Source organism: Lepidochelys kempii, chromosome 28 (genome assembly GCF_965140285.1).
Source record: "Lepidochelys kempii isolate rLepKem1 chromosome 28, rLepKem1.hap1, whole genome shotgun sequence".
NCBI classification, from domain to species: domain Eukaryota; kingdom Metazoa; phylum Chordata; order Testudines; family Cheloniidae; genus Lepidochelys; species Lepidochelys kempii.
This window is the reverse complement of record NC_136407.1, coordinates 1596872-1607006: the sequence shown is the minus strand read 5'-3', so window position 1 is coordinate 1607006 and position 10135 is coordinate 1596872. Positions and strand designations below refer to the sequence as shown.

The 10135-nt window shown below is 63.1% G+C and overlaps 1 protein-coding gene across 1 annotated transcript; it reads left to right on the top strand.

Annotated features, from left to right (window-relative positions):
• The first annotated feature begins 3260 nt into the window (after positions 1-3260).
• KCTD11 (potassium channel tetramerization domain containing 11) lies at positions 3261-7304 on the top strand. Its single transcript, XM_078850837.1, has 3 exons — positions 3261-3345; positions 3783-4735; positions 6319-7304. The coding sequence occupies exon 2, from the start codon at positions 3935-3937 to the stop codon at positions 4652-4654; it is 720 nt and encodes a 239-aa protein (XP_078706963.1). The 5' UTR covers positions 3261-3345; positions 3783-3934; the 3' UTR covers positions 4655-4735; positions 6319-7304.
• Positions 7305-10135: the final 2831 nt, after the last annotated feature.

Below are 10135 nucleotides of genomic sequence, written 5' to 3'. Positions count from 1 at the left end.
TTTCCTCAGCCTCTCCTCATAAGTCATGTGTTCCAGACCCCTCATCATTTTTGTTGCCCTTCGCTGGACGTTTTCCAATTTTTCCACATCCTTCTTGTAGTGCGGGGCCCAAAACTGGACACAGTACTCCAGATGAGGCCTCACCAATGTCGAATAGAGGGGGACGATCACGTCCCTCGATCTGCTCGCTATGCCCCTACTTATACATCCCAAAATGTCATTGGCCTTCTTGGCAACAAGGGCACACTGCTGACTCATATCCAGCTTCTCGTCCACTGTCACCCCTAGGTCCTTTTCTGCTGCCGAGCCATTCGGTCCCTAGCCTGTAGCGGTGCCTGGGATTCTTCCATCCTAAGTGCAGGACTCTGCACTTGTCCTTGTTGAACCTCATCAGATTTCTTTTGGCCCAATCCTCCAATTTGTCTAGGCCCCTCTGTATCCTATCCCTGCCCTCCAGCGAATCTACCACTCCTCCTAGTTTAGTGTCATCTGCAAACTTGCTGAGGGTGCAATCCACACCATCCTCCAGATCATTTATGAAGATATTGAACAAAACCGGCCCCAGGACCGACCCTTGGGGCACTCCACTTGACACTGGCTGCCAACTAGACATGGAGCCATTGATCACTCCCCGTTGAGCCCGACAATCTAGCCTGCTTTCTATCCACCTCTTGGGCGGGGCGGCTGTTTCTCCCATGTGGCTGTTACACCTCCAAGTAACTGCGGGGTTCCTGAGGATGCCGTCATCCCATAAGACCCCCACCGTGATGTGGGGCCCCAGCCCCACAAAACTGCCTGACTCAGCACCCATGGGGATCTTGGCTGGAATCTGGGTTGCTGATTAAATCTCAGAGCAGAAGGTGCTGGGAGCCAGGACTCCTGGGTTCTCTCCCTGGCTCTGGGAGGGGAGTGAGACCTGGTGGCTTAGAGCAGACGGGGCTGGGAGCCAGGACTCCTGGGTTCTCAAGGCTGGTTTTGCTGCTGTGTTTCTCTGCGTGTCAGTTTGTTGCAGATCCGGTTCGCTGGCTAGTCCTGGGTGGCGTCCCTGGCTAATTAACACTGGAGCTAATTATGATTCTGACAGCGGCATTCGGTGGAGCAGATACACCCCACAGTGGGTGTGGAGGGTGGTGAGTCAAGGTCTCCTGGTTGTGATGTGGCTGCAGAAGGTTTGGGGTTTTTTGGTGCAATTAAAACCACACCACAGCCTGAATAGAGAGTCTTTGTGTCTGGGACAGAGAGAACCCCAGAATCTGGGAGCGAGAGAACCCAGGTGTCCAGGAGGGAGAGAACCCAGGTGTCCGGGAGGGAGAGAACCCCAGAATCTGGGAGTGAGAGAACCCAGGTGTCCAGGAGGGAGAGAACCCCAGATTCTGGGGGAGAGAGAACCCAGGTGTCCAGGAGGGAGAGAACCCCAGATTCGGGGGGAGAGAGAACCCAGGTGTCCGGGATGGAGAGAACCCCAGATTCGGGGGGAGAGAGAACCCAGGTGTCCGGGATGGAGAGAACCCCAGATTCTGCTGGAGTTGGAACCCAGGCATCGGGGATGGAGACACCCCCAGATTCTGGGGGAGAAAGAACCCAGGTGTCCGGGATGGAGAAAACCCCAGATTCTGGGGGAGAGAGAACCCAGGTGTCTGGGATGGAGAAAACCCCAGATTCTGCTGGAGTTGGAACCCAGGCATTGGGGATGGAGACACCCCCAGATTCTGGGGGAGAGAGAACCCAGGTGTCCGAGAGGGAGAGAACCCCAGACTCTGGAGGAGTTGGAACCCAGGTGTCTGGGATGTAGACACACCCAGATTCTGGGGGAGAGAGAACCCAGGTGTCCGGGAGGGAGAGAACCCCAGATTCTGGGGGAGAGAGAACCCAGGTGTCCAGGATGGAGAGAACCCCAGATTCTGGGGGAGAGAGAACCCAGGTGTCTGGGATGTAGACACACCCAGATTCTGGGGGAGAGAGAACCCAGGCATCCGGGCACGAGCGACAAACAGCCGTTGCCCCAACATGCTTCTCGCACGTCCGTGGCGGTGGGTGGACTCACACCGCGGCACCGACTGGCATGTACACACGCCCTGAGTCACACACCCAGACGCGGTGACACACACGGCCCTCACGGATCCACGGACACACCTGTCCCGGACTGGCCGGGGTGCATGACCGAGCCACCCCGGCGAGGGAAGAACCAAAGGCGGGCGATGGGTGCAAGGAGGAAGAAAATGAGAAGTGAAGGCAAACGAATGAAAGAACGTGAGAACGACAGAACAGACGAGTGTGAGGGCAACAATGAAACGATGGAAGAAAAAGGGGAATGAAACAAACAATGAGAAAAAGGGAGAGAAGGAAAGAAAAGACGGGGGAGAAGGAAACAATAAAAATATGTGTAAAGATGAAGGAAGGAGGGAACGAAGGAACAAACGAAAAGAGGAGTGTGGATGGGAGATCGAGAGGACTGGGAATGAAAAACGCAGGATCACGAAAGGAAAGAGGAGGGAGAACGAAAGAACGGGAAAAAGAAAGGAAAGACGTGTGAACAAAAGAACGAGAGAATGGAGGAATAAATGAAGACAGGAGTGTGAATGAAACGAATGAGAAGAGAAGGGGGAAGGAGGAAGTAGAAAAGGAGGGAAGGAGAGAGGGGATGGGGACAGAGGGAAGGAAGAAGTGATGGAGGAAGTGGAGGAGGGAAGGAAGAAGCAGAGGGGGAAGGAGGGAAGGAAAAAGAAGAAGGAGGGAGGAGAGGGGTCCCCGAGTGGGAAGGAAGAAGCAGAGAAGGAAGAAGCAGAGGGGGAAGAGGGAAGGGGAAAGGAGGGAGGAGAGGGGTCCCCGAGTGGGAAGGGGGGAAGGAAGAAGGGGAAGGAGGGAGGAGAGGGGTCCCCAAGTGGGAAGGGGGGAAGGAAGAAGCAGAGGGGGAAGAGGACAGGGGAAAGGAGGGAGGAGAGGGGTCCCTGAGTGGGAAGGGGGGAAGGAAGAAGGGGAAGGAGGGAGGAGAGGGGTCCCCAAGTGGGAAGGGGGGAAGGAAGAAGGGGAAGGAGGGAGGAGAGGGGTCCCCAAGTGGGAAGGGGGGAAGGAAGAAGCAGGGAAGGGGAAAGGAGGGAGGAGAGGGGTCCCCGAGCTGGAAGGCTGCAGGGAGCCGGGGTTCCCCGCAGAGGGGGCCGGGGCCGGGGGCGGGGACCGAACTCGTGAACCCGGAGCGGCTCAGGGACCGGGGGAGGGACTGGCTCCGCCCCCCACCAGCTGCTCCCTCCCTATAAAGGGGCCTGGCGCGGCACAGCCTGCCGGTAGCTTCACTTCCTGGTAGAGGCGGGGAGTCGCTGGGGTCGGCGGCACCGGCTGGGGAAGGCGGTGAGAGACACCCCCCCCCCCTTCACCCGGTGCCCTTACGGGGAGAGAACCCAGGTGTCCGGGGTGGGGAGTTGGTTAGCGAGAGGGGGGGGGGGATCCGGGCAACAGAGAACCCAGGTATCTGTCCCAGGAGAGAAGGAGAGAACCCAGGTGTCCGGGGGAGAGAGAAAGGACCCCCCCTCCCCAGCAGCTGGGACAGAGGGAGGGAGCGGAGAACCCAGGCATCCGGGAGCAAGAGCAGGAGAGAACCCACAGGAGCAGGGAGAGAGGACCCCGGCGTCCGGGAGAGAATCCAGGTGTCTGGGCACCTTAGAACCCAGGTGCCGGAAAAGGAGAGGGAACCCCGGCGTCCGGGAGAGACGACCCCCCCACAAACACGTTGTCTGGGGGTGGGGTCGGAGTCCCCAGCCCTCACGCTGTCTCGCGAACCCTTCCAGGTGCTGGCATGGGGGAGGAAGAGGCGGAGAAGGGGCCACTGCCGGCTGCCCGGGGGGACCCCCCGGGGCTGCCCGTGGGCCCCGTCTCCCTAACGTGGGCGGCACCCTGTACAGCACCACGCTGGAGACCTTGACCCGCTTCCCCCGACTCCATGCTGGGGGCCATGTTCCGGGGGCCCCGGCCGGCCCGCACCGACGGCCGGGGCCACTACTTCATCGACCGCGACGGCAAAGCCTTCCGGCACGTCCTCAACTTCTTGCGGCTGGGCCGGCTGGACCTGCCCGAGGGCTACGCGGAGCTGGCCCTGCTGCGGGCGGAGGCGGACTTCTACCAGATCCGGCCCCTGCTGGCCGAGCTGAGCCGGCTGGCGGCCGAGCGGCGGCGGGCCGGGGCCGTGCTCCACGCCGCCGTCGACGGCCGGGAGCGGCTGCTGCACTTCACCGTCCGGCGCGGGCCGCAGAACTACGGCCTGAGCACCTGCCGGCTCCGCATCTTCACCGCCAACCTCTTCTGCACCGACGGGCCCTTCCTGGCGCTGCTGGGCCGCCGGCTGGGCGCTGCCGGGGATGCCCCCCAAGAGGAGGGTCCCGGGCCGCGCCGATCCGCGGAGGAGGGGGAAACCCGGAGCCCGCACCACCTGCGCCTGGAGTGGGCCCCGCGGCCCCCGGACCTGCCCGAGGCGGAGTACGCCAAGCAGAAGGTGCGCCCCCTCTGGATGGCGCCGCCGGAGGGGCGGGAGATTGGCACGGCGGCGGAGTTCCTGGAGGAGGTGCTGAAGGCGGCCCTGGACCAAGGCTTCCGGGTGGATTCGGTCTTCCCCAACCCGGAGGACATCCTCAACTCGCACTCGCTGCGCTTCGTCCGCCACTGACCACGGAGGAGGGGGCAGAAGAACCGGCTGGGGAACGAGATTGGGGGGGCTGCTCTCACCTGACTACAGTGGTGGGCACTGGTAAGTGCCCGGGATTGGAGATGTCAGTGGATGGTGGTTGGTGGTAGCAAGGGGATGGTGGTTGGTGGCAGCGAGGGGATGGAGGTAAATGGGAATAGTGGTTGGGGGGGGGCATTGGTCTCGCTGGTCTGTAATGCAGTATGCTGGTAACTGGGGGGGCGGGATTGGTGCATGGATGGTGTGGGGGCGCGATGGGATGGGGAAGGTTGCGGAGAATGGATGGATCCTGAAACGATGATGACTGGTGGGAGAAAGGGGATGAGGGGGCTCTAGATGAAGCCATCTGCCATGGTGGTAGATGGCAGGGGGAGGCTGGCTGGGGATGGGCACTGTCTCTGGACGAAGTGGCGGGTGGGGTGCAGGTGGTGGACGGTGGATTGGTGGCAGGAAGGGAGTGGGAGGGGATGGGATGGGGAGGGGGTGGATGGCTCTGGAGATAGGTGGTGGGGGCAGGAAGAACGGGAGTAGGTGAGAGCTGGGGGTGGACTTCTTGGTGGGTGCTGGTGTATGAAATAGGATCGTGAATGGTGGCAGGAAGAGGATCTCGGGGTTGGTGAGATGGGGAACAGGGAGGGCGACTGCAGGGGTAGAGGCAGATAGGCTAAGAGCGGGTGGAGGGGTCCATTAGTGGAGGTTGTTGGGGGGTGGAGGGGGCAAGAAAATCACTTCTGGTGGTAGGAAGGAGATGAGGGTAGATGGGATTGGGGCGGCAGGGAGGGTGGGCCCTGAGATAGGGTGGACAGGGAGGTGGGAGCAGTGACTGAATCCCAGGCAGGGAGTGACTGGGTGGGGTGGGGGGAAGAAATAGTTTCTCCCCCATATCTTGGTGGGAGCAGTGGGATACTTGCAAGGCTATAGTGTGTTTCGGGGGAGGGGCATTGTGGAAAGAATCCTGCAACTCCCTGAATGGCCACTGGGGGCATTGGATAACTCATAACCACGCCCCAAACCCAGGATTTGGGGGAGGGAGGACTGGGCAAGGTGTGATTTTTGGGGGTGTATGGCTTTTCTTCATTTACCTCAGCACTGGGGTCCCCCTGGATATTTCTGGGGAGGTCTCTGGATTTATTATAAGGGGGTGAGTATTGGGGGGGGGGCTTCTGGTTATATAGAATCGATCATTGTATACTTTGGGGTGTTGGCAAAGGTCCCCTTTATTTGGGTAGGGTCTCCTGACTCTCATGGGCAAGCTGTGTAAGTTGGGGAGAGGGACTGGCTGTTTCTCCAGGGAGTGAATGGATCCTGCCCCACAGAAATGGGGCGTGGGGGGGTGGTCCCCGATGCCTGGGGGGAGGGGCTGAAACTCGGCCTCTTGCTTCAGACGGCCCTCGACACAAAGCTGGCTTTGTACCCTGTCATGCCTGCCCGGCCTGGTATCATAATGCCCTGCTTTGTTATGGGGCTGGGGTGGGGAGTGGGGGGCTAGTGGTTAGAGTGGGGTGGGGGGCTGGGAGCCAGGACTCCTGGGTTCTCTCCCCCGCTCTGGGATGGGCGGGGCAGGACAGGACAGCTGTTTTACTTCTCACCAATTCCTCTCTCTCTTTCCCCCCACCCCCCCGTCCCCTCTTCTGGCTCCTTTCCAGAACCGATTCTCTGCCTCGCGATGGATCCTTCCTTCCTGCCAATGCCCTGGGTTTTGGGGAGCAGAGCCCAGCCGGGTCCTGACCCACTTCCCCCCCCACAGCTGGGAAATGAAGACCCTGGGATCGGAACCAGCCACCCGACCGGGGGGGTGGGGTCGCAAGGGACTTCCAGCTCCCCTGCCTGGAGCTCGAGCTGGCGCTTAATGCGGTGTGTGGGGGGGAAGGATGGTGACTTTTTGGGGGTGCCTGATTAATGCCTGTATCTGCACTTTAAGTCTGTTGCTATTGTACATTTTCCCCCCCCCATGGCCCTACCTTCCCCCTACTGCACATAAAAGGGGAGGGGGGGGATCCAGGATTCCTGGGTTCTCTGCGAGTGGGGTGGGGGTTCATGGGTTACAGCAGGGCAGGGCTGGGATCCAGGACTCCTGGGTTCTCTCTCTGGCTCTGTGAGGGAGGCAGGGGTTAGAGCATGGGGCAGGAAACCAGGCTCGCACCTTTAGCTTTCCAGTGATCTCTGTTGGGTGTGGGAGGCTGCCAGCGCCCCACTGCCCCTAAATCCCCCATGTCCGGCAAGGACAAGTCACCTCTGTCGGGTGTGGGACTTCAGTAGGGCTGTCTCTTTAAGAGGGTGGGACTTTCCCAGGCAGGGGGTGGGGCTTCGGGGGCACCACCTGCTGGCTGCCTGGGGAATTGCAAGTGGGCAGCTGGGCTGGGACCCTGTGTGGGACGGGGGGGGGGGGGGTCTTGGCCCAAGCCCTCTGCCCCCCTGTATTTCCACGGACCTGGCTCCCTGGTGCATTTGCAGACCCCGCTGAGGGGGTCGGTGCTCCCAGGGCCTCGGCACGTTTGCACAAGCGCCTTTGCACACGCGGCGGGGGGGGCGGTGGAGCGTCAGCTGCCGTGGGGGCCTGGCCCCTTTGCACACCTGTCTGTAACCGATGTTGGTGTGAAGTTGTGTGGAACAAATGAATGTCCTGAAGGTGTGGGTGTGGACTCTGGCTTTTTTTCGGGGGCGGGGGGGTCCACCTTGCCCCCAGGGCTAGAAGGTTTTCTAGCAGCCACGTGCACATGGGGGAGTTGCCCCCCTACTACACACTGATACCCTGCCACACTGAGCAACACACCTGGGGGGGGGGAAGGGGGGAGACAATCTGTGGAAGGGGGTGGGGCTTGTAAGATATCACCCTGGGGGGCTATTTTATTCTTTTCTCCCTCCTTTCTCTCCCCCCCCCTCCCCATTTCAAGGAGGGCAGGAGCGTAGTTCCTGGCTGGGGTGGGAGGCGGAGAAGCCCCGCCCCCTTCGAGGCCTTGCCCCGAAAGACTCTTGGCGGGTGCCCCTTTAAGAGCAGAATGTTGAGTCATTGGGTGGGGCTGTTGCCAAGGGCAACGTGTGGACCCTGGTGGGCCCCGAGAGTGTGGGGGGGGAAACCCACAGGCTCGCGTCCTTCCCCCCGTCCCGCCGGCTGCCCCTTTAAGAACAGCACTCGTGGCAGGCGGGGCGGAGCGTTTAGAACGTCCGGCGACGGGGCGTCCAAAGGCCACGCCCCCCGCCCGAGCGTCGCCCCTTTAAGAGCCGTGCGCGGGGGCGGGACGTTCGGAACGCTGGGGACAAACAACTGGATACAGAGCGTTCCAAAGGCCACGCCCTTTCCCCCCCCCGCGTCCGCCTCTGACCCGGCGCCCCCGCCTGCTGCTGGCTCTAGAGAAACCTGACCCCCATCTCCCCCTGGGCCTGGCGCCCCACTCCCCCCGCCCCATGGCACCCGGCTGGGGAACCGGTGCCCCCCAGCGGGCCCTGGCAGCCCCCTGGGGCGCCCCCGTGGCTCTGTTCCCCTGGCCCCCCACGCTGGCTGCCCCCTTGCTGCTGGCCCTGGCCCTCCTGGCCCCCCCCGGCCCGGGGCTGCGTTCAGTGCCGCCCGGGGCACAAGGACGTCCCGGCCCGTTTCGCCCGGCTCTGTGCCCGCTACCGCCAGGTTCACGGCCGCCCGGGCTGCCCCAGCCAGCCCTGGGGCCCGGAGTCCTTCAAGGGGTTCGCCCTGGGTAGGGTGCCGTCCTCTAGCCCCGGCTCTGGGCGGGAGGGGAGCCAGGACGCCTGGGTTCTTCTACTAACCTCCACAGGGTGAAGGGGAGCGTGGCCTGCCCTGCCTGACGCAAATCGGGTTGTTAACTCTGGTCCCTACTGACCACCGATGTTTCCTTGCCGCCCTGGACGCAAGATTTAACCCGCAGTACCAGACTGCCCCGTCCCCACTCCCCATCCACCGGGATCCCGGCGTGCCCCATAGATTAACTCCAGCAGACTCCCCCCCACCCCGTACCCACTCCCGCAACCCTTCCTTTTCCTCCTGCAGACGAGCAAGCCCTGGACGCGGTGACTGAGAAAACACACCGAGTCTTACGTGTCATTGGTAATGCCCCCTGCCCCCCCCCCGTTTCCCCCCCGCTCCCCCCCGCGGGGGGCCTGGGGGGGCAGGATGGCATCCAACGGGCGCCGTCGCTGTCCCCACAGAGATCAGCCGGACTCTCTCGGACCTGCCCAAGTTCTGGACTGGCTGCGGGAAGTGAAGCTCCTGGAAGCCAGCAAGGAGGGTACTGGGGGGCTGTGGGGAGGGGCTGGGCCGCTATTGGGGTGTCATCGCTGTGCCCCCCCCTCTCCACTCCGGGGTGTCGGCCCGGGCCCCGTTCCCTTATTGGGGTGCCCGCCCGTGTCCCCCACAGCGGGTTTTGGGGTGCGTCCGTAGCTGAGAGTCGCCCCTGCCCCATGAGTTGGGGTGGGATGTGCGGTACAGGGGGGCAGGGCCCCCCCACACAGTCCATGATGACCTCACTCTACCTCTCTCTCTCTTTCTCTGCCCCCCCCCCACAGTTCTGTGCCCTCCAGCTTGCCGTAAGTACCGGCCCTCGGGAGGCGGGTGCTGGGAGGGGTGACCCCAAAACTAGTATGGGCGGAATGGAGTCCCCCCAAATTATTCTGGGGGGCCCCACTGTATCAGGCACTGGGGGGAAGGGAGCGGGGGGCTCAGCGGGGGGGGGGGCTCTCCCCTGGGCGGCGGGGCTGGCCCCAGGGCGGCGCTGGGGGGCGCTGTACGACGGGGGGGTCAGCAGAGCAGGCCCCACCCCGGAGGTGGCTGATCCCGGAGACAAGCGGGGCGGGCGGAGGAGACCCCCCCACGGTCACCTGCGACCTCTGGCCTCTCCGTGTCCTTCCAGCCCTGAGCAAATGGCCCCCCCCTCTGCAGCACCCTGGGGTGGGGGGCTGAGGGGTACCCCAACACCCCCCCAGCTGACCCTGGCCCCCTCTTCCTCTCCAGGGGGCTCGGCCTTGGCCATCAACTGCTCCAGCTGCAAGAAGGGGAAGGTGCCCTGCTGGGCCCCGAAGAAATGCTACTCCGGTGAGGGGCTCCCCCCTCCCGCCCCACGGCCTGAGCCCCCCTCCAGTGGAGGGGCCTGGCCTCCCCCTCTCTCCTCTGCCCCCTCCAGCGCTGGCTTGCTCCCCCCACCTACACGACGCCCCCTTGCCATCTGCTGGGGGAGAAGGGGTGCCTGGGGTCCCTCCCAGTCACGACCTGCCCCCTCCCCCCCAGACTGCCCCTCTCTGCCCCGCCCCCCCATTCAGCCCCTCCATTCCCCCCCCCCCCCAGGGCGCAGGGATCTCCAGGCCTCGGTGCTGTTGCTGAGCGTCCTGTCCGCCTCCAGCCTGCTTGTGGGGTTCATCACCTGCGCCCTACAGTGAGCTGGGGGCGGGGCCTGGGCTGGGGCGGGGGCGGGGTTATGGAAGGGGGCGGGGCCTGTGGATAGGGGAGGGGGAAAGGGC